The sequence below is a fragment of the Phodopus roborovskii genome, unplaced genomic scaffold (genome assembly GCF_943737965.1).
Source record: "Phodopus roborovskii unplaced genomic scaffold, PHOROB, whole genome shotgun sequence".
NCBI classification, from domain to species: Eukaryota; Metazoa; Chordata; class Mammalia; order Rodentia; family Cricetidae; genus Phodopus; species Phodopus roborovskii.
This window is the reverse complement of record NW_026126645.1, coordinates 7623560-7643440: the sequence shown is the minus strand read 5'-3', so window position 1 is coordinate 7643440 and position 19881 is coordinate 7623560. Positions and strand designations below refer to the sequence as shown.

Genomic DNA, 19881 nt, shown 5'->3' with positions numbered 1-19881 from the left:
ATCCCCTGATTAAAACTTTGTTCCCATTCTACTGAGAGAATCACTGGGATTACATGCTGTGTTCTTCTGGGCTTTGTGTGCATACAAGACAAAAATATAAAACAAAGCAAAAATACAACCTATACTGCCAGACGGGGTGCTGCAGGTGTGTTATGACAGTACTTGGAAGACAGAGGCAGGAGGACTGTTTTAACTTCAGCCTGGGCTATATGAGACAAAAGCAGCCTAACATAGCCAAGATAATCAAAACACTTGTCCTACAATGGTGGCAAAAGTCTTTAATGCCGGCACTGGGGAGGCAGAGGCAGCAGCATGTCTGTGAGCTCAAGTCCGACCTGGTCTACAAAGTGAGTATCAGGACAACCAGAGCTGTCACATAAAGAAACCATCTAGAAGAAGAGGCACTCCCCCCTGAAAAACATCTTTCCTGGCCAATAACAGGCTGAGGTGAAGGGATTATGTATTAACACCCCACCGTTAAGTGTGTACATTATCTTCTAAGCAAAGCCACCGTCTCATTGTACTTGTACACACACACCCTGCTGTCACCTGACATAACTGCTGTGGGTATCCACAACACAGACATCAAGAGGGATGTTTCATCTGTGTTCCATTTCTAATGCCGGCGCTGCTGCAGTGAGCAGCCTTGGACAAGGATCATGTACTCTGCTCTGAGGGCCTGTGCTATAGAAACCAGAGGCTCCACTGGGTTACAGAGCCTGTGTTAGAATGCACAGGGAATCTCAGCACAGGTGGACGAGAAGGTCAGGAATCCAAGGTCTTCCTGGCAACATAGCAACTTTCAGGGCATCCTGGGCCTTTGAGAAACCCCCATCTCACAAAAAAAAAAAAAAAAAAATGCCCAAGAGCTATTGTAGTATAGAAAGTATACAGTATGTGGACTCCATCCCAGCACCAAAAACAGACACACCCAAAAAGGTGATCCTGCTGATTGGTCTTGGAAACCAAGAGACAGCCCCTCAGCCCATACACTGTCTTAGTGCCTCAAAGAGTAATCTAAGAAACAAATTAGCCCAGTGTGGTGGTCCACACCTTTGATCTGCCAGGCAGACGCAGGCAGCTCTGAGTTCAAGTCTGGTCTACAGAATGACTTCCATGACAGCCAGTGCTACATAGTGAGAGCCTGTCTCAGAGAAAAACAAAGAAACAAACTACACCCAAAGCCACACCATCTGCCCATTTGTCATGTCCTCACTCGAGACTCAAGGCATCCGGTTTGCAGCCCCAACAGGACCACAGGCTAAGACCCCTCTCACAGGGAGGGGAAGCCGTGACCGCACTTTCTCCCTGAGAGTCACTGAACTCAATGCTCAGTCACCAGGTTAACCTCACCTTGTCCTGTGTGTCCTGCAGGTGATTGAAAAGAACTAACCAAAGATGCCTCTGGGACTGTCACCGAGCAAATGTCACATAAGGAAAGTAGTAATAAAGTGATGATTTCAACCCCACCATGGTATGAATCTGTCTTATTATAAACCAGACATCCTAACCTCTGGACGCTGAAGACGGCCCAAACCCAAGCCTGTGAGGAGGCTGGTGTGCTGGTGCAGTGTAATCTCAGTACTCAGGAGACCCCAGGATGGAGATTTGGAGGCCAGCCTGGGATGCAAAGTCAGACCCAGCTCAAAAATAAACAAGCCAGGCTTGCACCCTACCATCTGAGCAAAAGTGGATGCTCTCACGGCTAAGACCGCTGAAAGCAGAAAGAAAGAAAAGTCAGGAGATCTGTAAAGACCCAGGGACAGCATCTTGTCCAGGGAAGTCCAGCATCTCACCACTGCATGGTCACTGTGTCAGGGGACAGGGTCACCTAACAAGGAGGATATGGGAGACAGAGTGGGGACTCAGGAGCGCCACACTCTGTCCTGCTGTTTCCAGTAGGGTAACCGTGATCCTTCAGACAGGAGACTTGATCCATGGGGACTCCTCGCTCCCTGCCCCCCATAAGTTACCACCCGGGCTCAGGCAGGGATCATAGAAGACTTGGAGAAATGCTGAGAAAAAAAGTCTCCTCTTTAGGAAAGAACAGAGACTGGGAGTGGGGATGACACAGGCAAAAGTCCTTCGGCCGAAGAGTCATTCCTTTAAGAACTAATTCTGTGCTGAAGGAAGAACGAACCCTTCTGGAACCTTGGACCAGACTCACAGACCCAGGCGTCCACACTGGGCCAGCTGGACTGTGGGTCTGGGGAAGGAGATGCTGGTGAGTCTGAGCCACAGACCCCTGTGGACACTGGTGCTCCAGTGGGGGTGTTATGACTCCCTGGGCAAGAGTGACAATGTCTGTAGATGTTTCTGGTTGGTAGAACTCAGGAGGGTGCTCAGGGCAGCTGGCAGGCAGAGACCAGAGATGGCTCAAACACCCTAGGATACACAGGACGGTCCATGGCAGGACTATACAACCCCACATGTCAGCAGTGCAGAGGCAGAGAAGCCCTGCTCTGGAGAGGACCTGGGCATCACAGGCCACAGACCTACCCACAGCTGGAGACAGGTGACAATGACAGCACTCTGTTCCTCTCCCTCCACTGCCCTGCATCTGTCACCAACCTGGCAGCTGTCAGGAGCTTGTCTGCCAGGCAAGTTCCAAAACCCTGGCTTTGCAGGACAGTCCTGGCGTCTGCCACCTCCAGGCCAGGAAGGTTTAGGGGAGAACACTGAGGCATCGAGCAGTCCCAGCCTCATTAGGTTTTAAAAAACAGCTTTTTCCGGAGGAAGTTAAAGCAGCCAGGAATCTGTTTATAAATCCCTTTCTCAGAAACAGCATTGGCGACCTGCAGAACAGAAGCACAGGGGCAGTGTATGAGTTCAGTGTCCTTGTCTGAGTCCATTCAGAGGGGGAAGGCAACTGAGGGAGTCATCTGCAGGTCACCCCACCCACAGCATCCTGAGTGGGTTATGGAACAAACACTTCAACTGGAGCAAAAAAAAAAAAAAAAAAATGGAAAATTCAAGCTTTCTAATACGAAAATTCACAATTCCAATCAGACTGAAAAAGGTAAGAAAGTGGGGGGGAGGGGAGACCCAGAGGCCACACGCGCTACTTAGCTGTCCCCTACCCTGTAGGACCAGAAGTGACTTCCACAGTCCCGGGGTGTGTACCTGGGCTGAGAAGTGGAAGCCCACAGGGTCCTAGTTGTTGTGGACTACCATTTTAACTGGGCAAAGACGTGTTACATTTGTTTATGTTGCGGAATATTACCTGAACTGTACAAAGGTGTGTTACTTTTATTTATGCTGCTGTGTTTAATGATTTGTTAATGATGTTTAAGGATGTGTGTTTAATTATGTAAATGTGTTTCACACTTGCCTCACCTTCCCTACCTAAGGCACCTGATCGGTATAATAAAAAGCTGAAAAGCCAATAGCAAGTCAGGAGAAGGAGAGGCAGGGCTGGTGGGCAGGGAATAAATAGGGGGAAGAGCAAAAACTGGTGGGAAGAGAAAGAGAGAACACTCTGGAAGCAAGAATCCAGGCATCCGCCAGCCACACCCGAGGAGCAGTGAAAGTATACAGAAGGAAAGAAAGGTCAAAACCCCTGAGACAAAAGGTAGATAAAGACAAGCAAGTCAATTTAAGGGAAAAGAGATAGACAAAAGCCAGCCTAAGCTAGGCCAAGTACTCATAACTAATAAAAAGTCTCCATGATTTGGCAGCTGCTTGGTGGTCAAAAGAAAAAGCCTGGTACACCTTGTGGGTACAACCAAGTGCGCTGAGTCTGCTGGCTGCTGTGGAGCAAGGCACTGCCACGCCCCTTCCCTGTTCATCCTCATTGAGGCCTCCAGGAAAGGGATAATCTAGACAAAGTCACAATGCTTGATGATCAAGGGTCATGGCATGGGGCTGGCGATGTAGCTCAGTTGGGAGGTTACTTGCTAGCATGCATGACACCCTGGGCTTCACCCCCAGCACTGAATAAACTGGGTGTGGTGGTTAACACCTGTAAACCCAGCATACCGGAAGTAATGGCAGGAGGGTCAAAAGTTCAAGTCCATTGTTCATTACACGGCAAGTTCTAGGCCAGCTTGGGCTACCTGGAACTATCTAGGAAGAGAGCATGTGGGATATGCCACATGGCCAGGCTTCGGGGTGCCATGCTTTCGCCCCTGAGCCACCCACCTGGCACTTAAGAACACTCTGTCGTCTAGGAACCGGATGTCTGCCTGCTCATCTGTCTCTAAAGAGGTCAGGGAAGATGGCAGTTTGCAAATAGGACAAATGTCATTGCCATGGTCACATTCCTCATTTGAGAGGCAAAGTGCTCCCTGACTCTCCGCCAGAGCGCATCAGCATCTCCAGCTGACTGGAGCCTACTGCCCTGCTCGCCAGGCCTCTGTGCCCCTCAGGAAGAAGTACTCACCCTGAGAAGGAGGGACTGCAGGTCTTCAGAGCGAGCCCACTGCTTCAGGACACCATCCAGGGTCTCAATGTACCAGGAGCCGCTCTTCTTGTCTCTCCAGGAGACAAAGCCTGCAGGAGAACAAGATGAACTCTGCCACACAGCAGAACAAGCAGGCTACAGCCAGATCCAGACTGTGGTTCGTGGACAGGTGGCAAGGGCAGCCCCATCCCTGAGGCTCCCTGCTACTCTTCACCCTCAACATCACTTGACTGCCTGGGGCTCCCATCTTCTCAGTACGGAAATCAAGGTTCTGAGAGGTCAGGGGTCTCGAGAGTGAAGGGTGCACCTTATCCTGCCTTACCACCAGGTGCCCAGCACTGTGCTGAGGGTGTGCCAGCCCCCTCCCTTGTTTACTCTGTGGTTAACCCCAAAGGGATTGTTCTTCTTAATCTACATGCCGATCTGAGGCCCTGCCTGCCTCACCCTGAGAAGGAGCTTAGGAGAGGTGAAGTGACAAAGACCCCCACAGGCTGTGCCCAGGAGAAACAAGACCTCAGTACACAGCTGCCTCCAGGGCTAGGGGTGTGAGCACAGACGAGCTCACCTGGGAAGGTGGAATAGGACACAAGGATGTCACTGGGGGTGGGCAAACTTGACACGGCATCCAGCTGGTCAAAGGTCCTTGGGCCTTCCTGGTATGGGACAGCATCTGGCTCCGAGTCACTGTCTAAGGCCCCGCCTTGAGAGGAAGCACAGGCCACCTCAAAGCCATGGTCTTTCTGCTCTGCAAGAAGCAAAAACAGACCCCAATGTCACTAGGTCATAGAAGCGCTAGGGCACAAAGAGCTTCTCCTGAGAAGGGGAATGCCTGCACCTGAAGGCTTCACCTGTGAGCACGGAAGGACTGAAGCTGGATACGGTGAAGCACACCTGTGTTATTTTCAAACAGGGTCCCACTACGCAGACCTGGCTATCCGGGAACTTACTATGTAGACCAGGCTGGCCTTAGACTGCAGAAATCCGCCTGCCTCCGTGTCCCCAGTGATGGGGTTACAGACATAAACCACCATGCCTGGCAGAGTATTTATTTTTAATTGTGTGTGAATGAAGGTGAGGTATCTTTACAGGAGTGCAGTTGCCCACAGTGGCCAGAAGAGGGTGTCGGATCCCGTGGAGCTGCAGGTATAGGAAGCTGCCCAATGTGGTGCCCTGGGAGCTCATGTGAGTCCTGTGTAACAGTATGCATCCTTAACCACTGATTCATTAAACTGGACTATAGACAGAAATTTTTGTTCCACCTGGTCCTGCAGTCATTTAGTCCCAAATAAACACTCAGAGGCTTATATTAATTATAAACTGATTGGCCAATGGCTCGGGCTTTTTATTGGCTAGCTCTCTCTAAATTATTAACCCATTTCTAATTATCTGTGTATCTCCGTGTGGTCGTGTCTTACTAGTGAGGCCCAGCCATTATAGCTACATGGCATTTCTCTGACTCTGCCTACTATGTTTCTCTATTCCTGTCTGGATTTCCTGCCTGGCTAAATCCTGCCTGTTCATTGGCCGAAACAGCTTTATTCATCAACCAATAAGAGAAACATATAATCACAGCATGCAGAAGGATGTCCCCCATCACCAGCCCATGCTGGGTGCTACATATAGACAGACATTTATGTCTTGCCCAGTCCTGCAGCTGTTCAGTCCCAAATAAATGCAGAGGCTTATATTAATTATAGACTGCTCGGCCTATAGCTCAGGCATATTACTAACAAACTCTTACAGCTTAAGTTAAACTGTAATTCTTATCTATGTTTAGACTCGTGGCTTGGTACCTCTTCTCAATAAGGCATTTTCATCTTGCTTTCCCTGTGTCTGGCTGGTGAGTACTTCTCACCGCCCCCACCCCCATGTCTTCTTCCCCGAATTCTCCTAGTCTGATATCCCTGCCTATACTTCCTGCCTGGCTATTGGCCAATCAGCATTTTATTAAACCAATACGAGTGACAAATCTTTACATCGAACAAGAGCATTATCTCACAATGCTGGGTCCTCTGCAGTACTATGCACTCTTAACCACTGGTTCACTGAACTGGATCCTCTGCAATAGTATATAATCCTAACCATTGATTCATTGACCTGGGTCCTGGGCAACAGTATGCACTCTTAACCACAGATACATCTCTCCAGGCCCTGGCCATGAATTTTCATTACCCTGCTTTGGCCTTCTAAATAGCTGAGATTACAGGTCTGTGCTAATGGGCCCAATCATTAGTATTTTTGAACTACCCTAATCATTGTATGGTATCCCAAAGAGGAAATACAAACTATACCAAATAGGTTACAACAGGACGGCTCAGTAGGTACAGGCACTTGCTGCCAATGAATCCAAGTGGGGGAAGGAAAGAACTGACTCCAAGTTTCCTTCTAACTCCACAAACATGCACAGGTGTAAACATATACACTAAATGTATGTGTATATGCATGTGTGCACCAAACAGAAATACATACATGCATATATATATATATATATATATATCATATTAAAATCTTTAACTACAACTTTGAAGCAAACACACACCTCAACTAAAGAAAACCAAGTCACAGGTAACCAAATCTGTGTCACCTCCTAAACTCACAATTTCCTAAGGAAATAATACAGGTGCAGCCCACGGCCCCCTGTGGAGACGGAAAGGCTGTCATCATCCAAATGACCACTGTTGGAAAGTAAACATGGGAAAGAGGAAAGAACAAGTCAGAGAGGGGACAACAGACGCATCTCTACTCGTGTGTCACCCTTAGTCTGCAGGGTTACAGTGTACACATGGAGGGGCTGACCCCCTTATATCCTACAGCAGGAGGCGGAAAGTCCCCCCAGCACGGGAGCCCTCAGCGGCTGGGGCCAACTGTGGCTACTTTCTGCCTTCTCCTCCTAAGCTCTAAAATCCGAAAGAGGCGTTACCCCAAATTGACAGCTCAGCCTGACTGAGCCACAGCTGGACTCTGGCCAAGAGCATCACACTGTAGGACAACTGTGTCACACTGACAATACCATACAAGTTACTGGCTCTGGGGGAGCTTTTTGCAGCCTGGTTCTATGCTACGTCCTAACAAAGGGTAGGTGACAAGTTGCCTTTTAAATAGAATGGTAAATTTGAAAACAGTAACAGTAGAGTCACCAAAATCCTGGCCTCATTTGCATGTGTGTGAACTAGACACCCAGCCAGGCAGGGGACAAGGGAAGCCACTATGTTTCCTTTCCTAGGTGACACAGCACCACCAAGTGGCAGGAGCATTCAGCAGAAGGTCACACTTCCTGGTCTCTCTATGTATCTCTGGCTGCCCCGGAACTCATTATGTAGACTGGCCTGGCCTGTAACTCACAGAGACCCTCCTGCCTCTGTCTCCCAAGTGCTGGGATTGACCTTGTCAAGGAAGGGGGTATAAGAAAACATCCTAGAGGCAATGACAATAAATTGTAAACAGGGAAAAAGGAAAAGTTAGGGGCTGAAGAGATGGCTCAGCTGATGATAGCACTGGCTGATATTGTAGACGGCCCTAGGCTGGTTCACATGGCAGCTCACACCCATCTCTAACTGCAGTTCCAGAGGATCTCATGCCCTCTTCTGGCCTCCACAGGTCTCTGTACATTTGTGGTGCACATACATTCATACATACATGTAAAATACTCATATAAGATTTACAAAAGAAAAAAGCTGCGGGGCAGTGGTGGCGAACAATCCCAGCCCTCCGGAGGCAGAGACAGGTGGATCGCTAAGTTATAGGCCAGCCTGGTCTACACAGATCCACAAAGAAAGGCTGTCTCGAAAAACCAAAAATTAAAAAAACACAAAAAAGAAATCGGAAGAGTTAGACCATTCATATGGGTGGAACTAAAACCCTCCTGTCACTGTCCCGGAAGCTGGCAAACGCTCTGTTCCTAGTTCCCTCTGTGTGTTTCAGTGGTCAGAGTTGGAGCATGACTGCAGAACACCCTAGATCAGGAAAAGGGTGAACAACACAGCATCGCTGTGGCCCAAGAGCACATCACGGCTTCTCCCTCCATATTGTCAATATTCTGATGAAAGAGCATTGGCAGGAAGAGGGGGCCATGAGGTGAACCTTGCCCCTGGGGTAGAGCGGGAGAGTGTAGGAAGGGATTCCCTGGTGCAGAATGGCCAGAATTCCTTGGTGTCCTTATCTAGATAAACACACTAAAAGACCAGTACTCATTTGTTTTGTCCTTAAGGGTGTGTGTGTGTGTGTGTGTGTGTGTGTGTGTGTGTGTATACACGTATGCAGGCAAAGAGGACAATACTGAGTGTCTCCCTCAATCACTTCCCACCTGGTTTTTAGACACAAGGTCTCTTGCTGGACTGGCTGATCAGCAAGCACAAGAGCCCTCCAGTCCCCACCTATCCCCACTGGGATTACAGGTACACACCACTGTGCCTGGCTTTTCCATGGGTGCTGGGGCTCAGCTCCTCCTTTTCATGGCAGGCATTTTACAGACAGAGCTAACTCCCTAGCCCCACTTTGTTTGATTTTACTGAAACTCCGGGGCTGAAGTCATCAGGGCCAGTGCAACACACACACTTCAGATGATGCTCGGCTGAGGGAGCTAGGTGTCCTCCTGCTGTACCAGTGACTGTGTGTGTGGGGAACTCCTGACACAGTGAGGGGCTGGGTGGGGAAGGGAGCAGGCAATGGTTCCTCATCTGTGCTCATGGGAGGCTGAGTGCCACTTACCCCCACCACAGGCCTGGATAAAGAACAACTTCGGCTTCCCTCCCAGGCTGGGACAGCCAGTCCCATTGAAGATGCTCACTATCTTCTCGATGGACACGGAGCATCCATCTGTGCCATAGACGGCACCAGGGAACTGTAGGTGGCTGGCCTAGAGGACAAGGCACCTTGGTTACAAAGACAAGACTCTGGGTAGAAAAGCAGAGGCCTGGCCCAAGACCTTGTATGGGTATGTCAATATTCAGAAGGGCCTAGACAGGGCCACCGAGTGACAGAGACAGAGCAGGCTGGTTAGCATCAATTCTAAGGGCCCTAGACTCCTCTAACTATGGGAATAAAGGAGCCTGAGGGTGCAGACTGGCAGTGTGTAGACCAACTGTTCCCAGGCCACCAGTGTCAGCATCACCCAAAGACCTGTATCAAATGCTGACTCCCAGGCCTCACCTAATCTCCACAGTCCACCTTCCTGTCCTCCAGCCCCTCTGAAGCAGCCAAACACACAACAGCATTTATGTTGTTGCTGTTGTTGTTGGGTGTATGTGATATTGATGCCCATGCACGTGGGGTCGCAGAACAACTTATGGGAGTCGGCTCTCTCCTTACTCCATGCGGGATCTGGGTTGCCTGGTTTGCCAGCAAGAACTTGTTTCTGCTGGGCCATCTCGATGGCCTCCAGTCCCTCAACTTAAAAGATGAAGGATCTGAGACTGGGAAATGGTAGGAGCTTAGTGCATTAGTGGCCAAGCACCAGATGGAACCCAATGTCCTGTGTCCCACTCAACAGTAAAGGGCCTGGGAATGTACAATACAGAGCACAGCGGAAGCAAAGACCCGAGATTGCTGCATTTGGTTCTGAACAGGGAAGAAAGCTTTGTGACCAGGTCTTACTTGTCCTTCCCATTCTGGACAGGGCTTCCCCATCCACCGCCCACCCACGAAGGCAACCCCTCGGAGGCCCACAGGGCCCTGAAGACAGCAGGGGGGGAGACAGGGCCTCACGTCTTTCTCTCTCTCTCTGTGGACACAGAAGGGACAGGGCTCCTGCAGGGCCTCCCAAGGATCAAGAGAAGCGGCTTCCTACCTGGCAGCCATGAGAGAGGATGACCACCACAAAGCAGTCCAGGGCACGGTGGTCCCGCCCTGCCATCTCCACCAAAGCTCCAACCATTTTCTACGAAGGAAGGTAGCAGGTAAGGCAGCGGCACCAGGAGGTCTGACCCGCAGGGTCCACCCAGAAGCCAACACACAGCACTCTGCTCCCAAGGCGGACGTGTGATGGACACAGTCTACATGCTGACTCCATTTGGAGGAAAAGACACTCTGCTTGGTCAACAGACACTTAATCCCTCCGATAACTCTATGAGAGCAATCACTCTTACTTCTACACAGGGAAACTGAGGCATAAGATGTCAAGGGGTAGGCACTGAGAAAGCCAGGCCTCAGGCTTAGGTCTGATACTAAGTTGTCCTTGTCACTTCCCACAACCTCTGGACAGAGAGCCTCCTCTGGACAGTGTCCCTCATGGGACAGTGCATGTACCTTGGCAGTCAGGTCAGTCTTCACCTCCACCATGAAATGCAGCCAGCGGAAGCGGACCTGAAGCTTCTCGCAGTCCACATTGGAGCCAGTGCGTGTGCTGAGCCCCGAGGAAGGGCAGAAGTTCACATTGTTGATGATGAGGCAGTAGCCACAGGGGTCTGCATCCAGGATGTATGCCTGCCCAATGACAGGTTTCCAATGTCATGGGGGGAGAGCACTCCTCAGGAAAGGTTGTGAACCCTGGATCTCACTTACATCGTCCAGTCTGGAGACCCAGCGCAGTACATGAGATTTGATACCCCAGGGCCAGCTGGACAAGTACCAAGAATATTCCTGAATACCAGAGAGAACTGAATGCCATCTTAGAAATCAGGGATGGAAAACTTTAACCCAGCTTCATGGCTACCACACATACTCACAGCCAGGTTTGGTGGCAAGTACCTTTAAACCTAGCACTTAGGAAGCAGAGGCAACAAAAACAACATACAAAAATATGTAATCCCAGCTGGGTGTTGGTGGCACACGCCTTTAATCCCAGCACTCGGGAGGCAGAAGCAGTTGAATCTCTGTAAGTTTGAGGCTAGCCTGGTCTACAGAACTAATTCCAGGACAGGTTCCAAAGCAATACAGAGAAACCCTGTCTCAAAAAAAAAAAAAAAAAAAAAAATTAAAAATGTAATCCCACCACCAAAAAGTTGAGGAGGAAGATTGCCACAAGTTCAAAGTGAACTTGGATCTTTATATTGAGTTCTAGGACACATTGGTATAAATAATAAACCCTTGTTGCGAAAATCGGGGAGGGGGTAGGACTGAAGTGATGGCTGATCAGTTAAGAGCACTGGCTGCTCTTATAGAGGACAGGGGATCAATTCTCATTGCTACATGACAGCTCAAGCTGTCTGTAACTCCAGGTTACAGGGGATCTGACACACTCCTCTAGCTTCTGTGCATACATGTGCTACAGAAACATACATGTAGGTAGGACACCCATACTCAGAAAATAATAATTCCTTAAAAATAACAACAAACAAAAAGAACCCAACCAACCTAGACACATTCACCCCAAAGGGACTTTAAACTTCATGCAACTTTGTGGCATTGGCCCAAGGCTCAACTGAGGGGTAAATGGTAGGTTCAATCACAGCAGTCTCGGGCGGGGTTCACCCTCTGATCTCCTGGAACATCTTTCTCCCCAGGCTCAGACCCTTGAACTTCCTCTTCCATGGCTTGACCACGGGTCTGATCACTCTATTTGAATATTCCTCTCCCCAGCCCAGGGCTCTGCAGGTTAAGTGGTCTTGTCTCCAACATGGAGAAATACATGGGAGCCATAGAGCATTTAGACTGGAAGGACAGCATGAGTGGCTTGCCTTGCAGTGGACACCCCAGAGGACCTAGCCCTTCCTTATGTTTCAATGCAGATCAGCAGGATGGGTGGGACAAGGTGCTCCAGCTGGGGTCAGGAGCCAACAAGAGTGGTTGGAGCTGAGCTCCTAGCTCAGCCACAGGGAAAGGCAAGGGGAAAAGACAAACTCTAATCACACTAGGACTCACCAATTCCGCATGACCCTTGATCTTCTCTGCCACACCTACAAAGACAGAGAAAGAAGAGAAGTGTAGTGAGATAGTCCTTCTGTAGCACTGACCACGCCCATTGGGGGTGGAGCCATGGGTGGAAGTGACCTGTGGAAGGAGGTCGGAGGGGGCCAGGAAAGGCGCTCTCTTTCTGGCCTGACTCGGACAGGAGAGGATCGGGTTGAATTTCCTGGTGTTCATCTGTCTAGGTTGTGAGTTATTTCTCCCTGAATAAACATCTATTCGGCCTATTTGTTTATCCAGATCCTTATTTACCGCGATAGAGAAGTGGGTGTTGGGGTTCAGTTGACAAAGGCCAAGGAGCTGTTGGACAGTTCCCACAGCAGGACTAGGAGAGTCAAGTGACACGGCCACCATGGAGAAGTGTCTAAAAGTTGCCAACAACATTAAACACACTTCCACCCTTGAAAAGAGCTGTCCAAACCTTTAACTAAAGTCTTTCTCTAAAGCCTTAAACTGTGATTCGGACACTCAAGAGGGACGTCCTAAAGAGAAGCCACACAATGATCCACACAATGCCCTGGGTAACCTGGAAGAGCACACGGCTATGTTAAAAAAAAACAAACAAACCAGCAGTACAGACCACATGATTCCTATGAACTCCACAGCAGAGAGCAGTAAGGGAGGAGAGGGATAGAGAGACGGTTCAGCAGATAAGAGCAATGGCTGCTCTTGCAGAAGATCCAGCTTAAGGTCCCAGTAAACACATAGTTCACATTCATCCTTAACTCCAGTTCCAAGGGATCTGACACTCTGTGGGCACCAGGCATGCATGTAGTGCACATACATGCAGGCAAAGCACACACACACACACACACACACACACACACCTACATAAGCTCCTGCTCCAAGTTCATGCTTCTGGACTCAATGGTACTGCACTCACCTGCACATACCCACACAAACTCATAATTTTAACAATAGAATAAAAATATAATCTTTTTTTTTTCAAGACAGGGTTTCTCTGTAGCTTTGGAACCTGCCCTGAAATTAGCTCTTTACACCAGGCTGGTCTCGAACTCAGAGATCTGCCCACCTCTGTCTCCAGAGTGCTGGAGCACCACCACCACCACCCGGCAAAAATATAATCTTAAAGAAAGAATGATCCATGTATCTGTCAACATAAGTGTGTTAAGTGTTTGTCATAAAAGATGAAGACCTGAGTTCTATCCCCAAAGCCCACATAAAGAACGCATGGTGGCATGTAACTACAGTACAGCAAAGGCAAAGACAGGCAGGTAGATCCCTGGGGCTCGCTGTCCAGCCTAGACTCTTCTATCCATCAGTCCCAGGCCGGTGAGAAACCCTGTCTCCAAAATCAAAGTGATGGGGGAACCAGAGAGAAGGCTCAGTGGTTAAGAGTACTTACTGCAGCTGGGCAGTAGTGGTGCACACCTTTAATCCCAGCACTCGGGAAGCAGAGGCAGGTGGATCTCTGACAGGGAGGGGCTAGCCTGATCTACAGCTAGCACTAGGAAAGCCAGGGCTACAAAGAGAAACCCTGTATCCAAAAAAAAAAAAAGTATGCTCACTAGCTCACTGCTCTTATAGGGGTTCTGGATCAGTTCTCAGTACCCATATAGTGGTTCAAAACCACCTGTAACTCTAGTTCCAGGGGACCTGCCACTGTTATGATGTCTGTGGTTTCTGAATTCATATAGTACACATCACATACACACACACACACACACACTCTCTCTCTCTCTCTCTCTCTCATATAAAACAAATATTTTTAAAATAAAAGTAACGGATGTCTTCTGAAAAATGACACCCAAAGCTGTCCTCTAACCAACTGACACATGCATTCCTGCACAAATGGCACCTATGAACAAGTGTGAGGACACATGTGCACACCAAATAAATGACTTCAGGTAATTCACAATAGGAATACTGCCACCTAGTAGTGAAAAAGGGAACTGTAGGTCAGCACCACACCATGAATGGAATACAGACACGATGGGTGAAGATGAGGACTCAGCAGAGCTTCTAAGATACGAGATGATTTCATTTTCACTGTTGTACCAAGACAAGCAAAAGTGACAGGAGTGAGGGAAACTACGACAGCAATTACCGCAGTTGCAGGAGTGAGTACTGACTGAAGAGACAAGGTCTCCTGGGATACTAAAACGTCCTGTACTGTGATGGGGTGGGGGTGGCAACCTGTGTGCACATGCATGCACCTACCTGGGACACTGCTTCCTTGCTTACAGGGCTGAATCTAAAGGCATCTGCCTTGAATGGTTGCAGGCAGGTAGGAGTTTATACATCACATAAGATGAATGTGTGCAGGGCAGAGTCCTAACAAACGGCTTCCCCACTCTTCCTGTCAGGCCTGGGTACTTTCAGTCATCCAACAGAACCCAAAGGCAAACCCTGAGCAACAGCTCCTTCGGGAAACACTCAGAGAAACAAGGAACATCCAAAACATACTCTTGATTTTCAGATGAGCTGTCAAAATCACATCTCCTACAGACTGACTGGAATATTCCACTCATCTCCTATAGCATTCACCAAGACAAACCCTGGAATTACATTCTGAATCTTGACCCACCAATTTGTACCCTGAGTCACACTCCATGGCACCTGCCCACCAACCATTCTCTCAATACTCACAGACATCATGGGTGCCGCCAGAACTGATGTCCACTGGCCTGGGTGTTTCTGGTCTGAGAACCTCTGGCCTGAGCTGAACAGGCCAGAGCTCTTCTGGTCCCAGCACCACTGGGGTGAGGTTTCCCAGGGCAGGTTGCGATGGGTCCAACTTCACTGCTTTCTGCTCCTTTGGTATGATTCCCATCGGTCCCAGGACCACAGGCACCAGGCGGTCCAGGGGTTTCACAGCCTCTGGATCCTGCTTGCCTGCTTGCAGACTACTTCGCAAGAATGAAGCCAGGGTGTCTTGGCCTGTGTCCTCTAAGCAGCAGATGAAGAGAAGAAGGGCCTGCCTCCCTCGGGTCTCAAGGTCTGTGACCAGCTGCCTGGCCTGATCCCGCCGAGACCCAGAGCCTGCCCGCTGTTTGGATAGAAAAACCAGACACGCATTATCTAGGGACATTCATTGGAGCTCACCCTATCTCCCACTTTTCCTCTAGCACAAGCCTGGGGCAGCTGTGCAGAAACAAATCCAGCAGTGCAATGAATGCCGGTCCCTCTGCAGCCTTTGCTTGTCTGTCTATTGCAGTGCTCAAAGACACCTACTGTGTGTCCAGCACCATGGTAAGTGCTAATTAGCCCTAAGAAAAAGAGCAAAATGGTGGCCAGTGGTTTGCACAGGTACTTAAAGTTTTCTAAACTTTTTTTAATTATTTGTTTTATTTCATGTGCATTGGTGTTTTGCCTGCCTGTATGTCTGTGTGAGGTGTCAGGTTCCCTAAAACTGGAGTAATAGACATTTGTGAGTTGCCATGTGAATGCTAGGTATTGAACTTCGGTCCTCTGGAAGAGCAGCCAGAGCTCTTAAATGCTAAGCCATCTCTCCAATCCCCATATTTTCTAAATTTGTTGCTAGCATTTAAGTAAATGAGGGAACTGAATACAGAAATCAAGATTCCCAGCCTCTCCTTTCTGGAGGAAAGAGGTTGTTCCGTTTTGTATGGGGGTTGGGGAGCTTCCATTTTGGTTTGGGGAGGGAAAATTTCTCAAGTAGTCAAGACTGGCTTTCTACTTCCTATCTAGCCAAGGATGACCTTGCACTTCTGACCCTCCTGAAGCCAGAGGAGAGTGTCAGATCCTCTGGAGCTGCAGTCACAGACAGTTGAGAACTGACTGTGGGTGCTGAAAACTAAACCTACATCCTCTGCAAGTGCTCTTAACCACTGAGGCAGCTCTCCAGTCCTTGCTTTTAGCTTCTGAAGACTGGATCTCATGCAGCCAGGCTGGCCTCAGACTCCATATGTAGCCAAGAATGTACCCTTGAGTACCTGATCCTCCTGTCTCTACCTCCTAAGTATGGGATTAAAGGTGTATACCATCACCCTAGAACCAGTCTTTCCTTTCAACCCACCACTAGGCCAGGATACTGCTCTGACCACACTTAGCTGGAGAAGGGAGTAAGACAAGCTACTGGTACCTCCCTGGGAAGTCCCTCTTAATGTCCCTTGAAGGCTAGGACTTTCTCTTCAAACTACTTCCCTCGATCAGTTGTTTCTAAGACTGATTATATATATATTTTTTTAATTTAGACCAGGCTGGCCTCGAACTCACAGAGATCTGCCTGCCTCTGCCTCCCCTGTATTTGGACTAAAGGGGTGTGTCACCAAGGGCTGATTTCATTATTAACTGGTAGGTAGTCATAGGGTCATAGAGCTCTGGACCACGTTCTATTTCTCCTTCACTGGACCAGACCAGGTTCCTGGATGATAATAGAGATGCTGAAGACAGCCTGCCTCATAACCCTCAGGAAGAAATATTCCCTTTTCAGACCTGTGGTGAGGGCCAACTGGGAAAAAAAAAAAAAAAAAAAAAAAACTAAAGTGATTTTTTTTTTTTTTTTTTTTTTTTGAGACAGGGTTTTCTCTGTGTAGCTGTCTCTGTCCTGGAACTCACTCTGTAGATCAGGCTGTTCTCAAACTCAAAGGTCAAGTGTTTGATTTTTATTCTTTGTGTTACCAATATCAAATCCCCTTTTCCCCCTAAGATTCTTTATAGAGTATGCACTTAATACATAAATGCCCGACTCAAAAAGCCAGGACATGCTGTGTCAGGCACGGAAGTGCTTCACATCTCTTATCTCATTGGCCTAGGACAGGATGACAACTGTTCCATTTCACAGCCCGGGAAACCGAGGCTCAAAGAGGGTAAATGATGTGCACAACGAGCCAGTGCCAGGCTAGTCCCAGTGCCTAGGACTCTTACACTTGAGCAGGAAAAATACACGCCTACTTTCTCGAGATAAACACAAGTACCAGCATGGTGCAGGTTACAGTCGCTTTGGCAAACACTCCGGAAAAGAGATGTTTGGGGTTTTCCTATTTATTCTTCCGGACTCCATAAGACTCTGGAGGATTAAGGGGACTGAATTCTGGAAGGCTCTGAAAACGGAGTTCCCATGCATGGTTTCCCAGGGCGTGGGTTGTGCTCTGTGCAAGACAGGAAGGGCAAAAGCTCAGCCTCCCAGTGCCCACCTGCGCCGCGGGAAAACCGGGGGCCGCCCGGGGGCGGGGCGCACCTGGATGTCCTCGATCATGTCCCTCGTGAAGAGCTCTCGACTCAGCAGAGCGTCCCAGAGCTCGGCGACCTGCAGCTCGCTCACCAGGCGCACCCGACATCGCCGCAGGAGCTGCCGGTCCGCTTCGTCCATGGCAGGCAGATAGCGGGACCCCGGGTTCCGTCCGCTTCCGGCCCTCGGGTCCCGCCCCGGCACCCACGGCCCGCCCCCACATCGCCCTAGCAAGGGATCCCGCCCCGTGGAGGCCCAGCTGGCCAACAGTCACCTCGTCATCAGGTTCCGCCCGGCCCTGGGTCCCCCGCATCCACTCGGCTCCGCCTCCCCAACCACCTCACAGCAACCCGCCACACTCTCACCCCCACTTCCCCACCGTACCCCATTTCCCCTCACACACGCTCGGCCCCGCCCCGACTCTCTGCCCCGCCCCTTAGTCCCCGCCCCGCCAGGCCCGTCCCGGCGTTTTACCCCGCCCCTGAACCCCCTCAGGCCCCGCCCCGGCACTTCTCGCTTCTTAAGACCCGCCCCACATGATGCGGCTCCGCCCCTAAGTCTCGCCCCTATTCCATGCTCCTGTCCGGCCCGAGGATGCTCCTCAGCCCCGCCCCCAGGCCCGCTCTCCAATCCACAGTCTTTCTCCCCTCTCCCCGCCCCCAGGGCTCCCCTATTCCACTGCTCCACTGGTCCAGTCCTCAGGCCCCACCCTCCAACGTTTTTCACTAGGGTGCTATTCGGTCCCTCTCAGGTCCCGATCCTGCCCCCTCACCCAGCCTCCAACTCCCTCCCGCCTAACATTGCCACGCCCCATTGGGCCACCCCACGTGACTTTCCGTCCGGCAGCACCGCGCTCCTGCCAGGGCCCCAGGCCTCCTAGGGTTCTAGGCTCTGAGGTCTTGTCTCCTTGTCCCTATCTTAACACTTGTGGCACCTTTAACCCCCACGGAGCGATTGCGCCACCAGAATTCACAGCCACCCTACTGCTGCAGACTCTCAAAAGGTCACACCACTGGCAAAAGGAAAACAAAGCCATGCCTAGAGGTCCGTCCCACATCACTCAAGCTCCTTGCTGTTTTCTAAAGCCCCAACCTTGTGGCTAATAAAACCTCAAGTCCCCTCCTTGCCCACTACTCCTTTGCTTCGGACTATCGTGACTCACCCAACTGAGTCACACAGACTTCCATCTCCCTCTTCTCTCCTTCCCTCCCTACCAACTACGTCAGAGAAACTGCCAGGAATCTAGCCCTCTGTTCTCAGTTTCGTACCACTCATTTCACGTATGAAAAGTAAATAAGCATTGTGCTAGCCATTTTACACTTCTTATGTTTATCCCTGCCACATTCCTGACAGGAAAATTAACAGCATCAACAACAAATCTAGCATGAATGACTCCATATTGGTCTGTTGAGGCTAGTGCAAGAGCTAAACCCGAAACAATCATCTACTTATTGGTCTCCTGAGCTGCAAAACCTTAGGCATGGAACGCAAGTATAACTCAATGGTAGAGCACTTGCAGGGCACACTCATTTCATTCCCCACACGGGCACAGGGTGTGGGGGTAAAGTAGTCTTTAGCTTCATTTTTTTTCATTATTTTTCAAATATTCACTGGTGTCTTATACTTTCTGTTACAGTGCTGAAGAAGACAGGTTAAAAAACCCTACCTATGGGAGCTTACATTCCTGGAAGAGCAGGAGACAGACGATATTAAATAAATAAATAAATAAATAAATAAATAAATAAATAAATAAAAAGATACAGCCGGGGATGGTGATACACACGTTTAATCCCAACACTCGGGAGGCAAGAGGCAGGCGGATCTCTGTAAATTGGAGGCCTACCTGGTCTCAAAAGGGAACAACAAAAAAAGATTAATAGAGAAAAGCAAATGACTACATAAAATCTCAACACGAGACATGGGATAGAAAATGCATCCCCAGAAATCTCGGTCACGGGCGCAAAAAATATCAACCTTATTCACCACACCCCCTTTCCAGTGTTTAAGTCCCAGTCTAGAACATTCTTTAGTTGATAGAATTTGGAGTCTTGAATCCTGGGCTTTGGGCAAGTCATTGGCCCTCTCTGAGTCTCAGTACATGGAGAGATGGACTAGAAAGAATCCCTAAGGTCCGCTCAAACTCTAGGATTCTATGAATAGGGTTAAAGTGAACTGGGACCAGCGACTGCGTCCCCGTCCTAGCAACTGTTGCTAGACGTAGGCCACCTTCAGGCAACCAATGGAAACCCTTCCCGGGTTCCGGGAGGTCTTCCTGGCATCCCGTGATTCATAGCGACTCCGCCTCGCTAGGAGGCACGTTCTGGCCTCGCTGGTCAAGATCTAGCCTTCGGACCCTGCAGAAAAGCGCGCTCCGTTTCTATAGCAACCACGCCAGATCCACGTGCCTACGGCGAATGGGAGGAACCAAAAAGTTCGCCTAATGCTAAGCCCAGCCTGGTCTGTGCACGAGTTCGCAGCGCGG

The 19881-nt window shown here is 49.6% G+C and overlaps 1 protein-coding gene across 1 annotated transcript; it reads right to left on the bottom strand.

Moving 5' to 3' along the window:
- Window positions 1-258: 258 nt before the first annotated feature.
- Casp9 (caspase 9) lies at window positions 259-17612 on the bottom strand. Its single transcript, XM_051173672.1, has 9 exons — window positions 17409-17612; window positions 14855-15254; window positions 12200-12234; window positions 10646-10822; window positions 10188-10277; window positions 9110-9257; window positions 4968-5147; window positions 4382-4491; window positions 259-2795 (listed from the first exon to the last, which is right to left on the bottom strand). The coding sequence occupies exons 1-9, from the start codon at window positions 17538-17540 to the stop codon at window positions 2706-2708; spliced, it is 1362 nt and encodes a 453-aa protein (XP_051029629.1). The 5' UTR covers window positions 17541-17612; the 3' UTR covers window positions 259-2705.
- Window positions 17613-19881: the final 2269 nt, after the last annotated feature.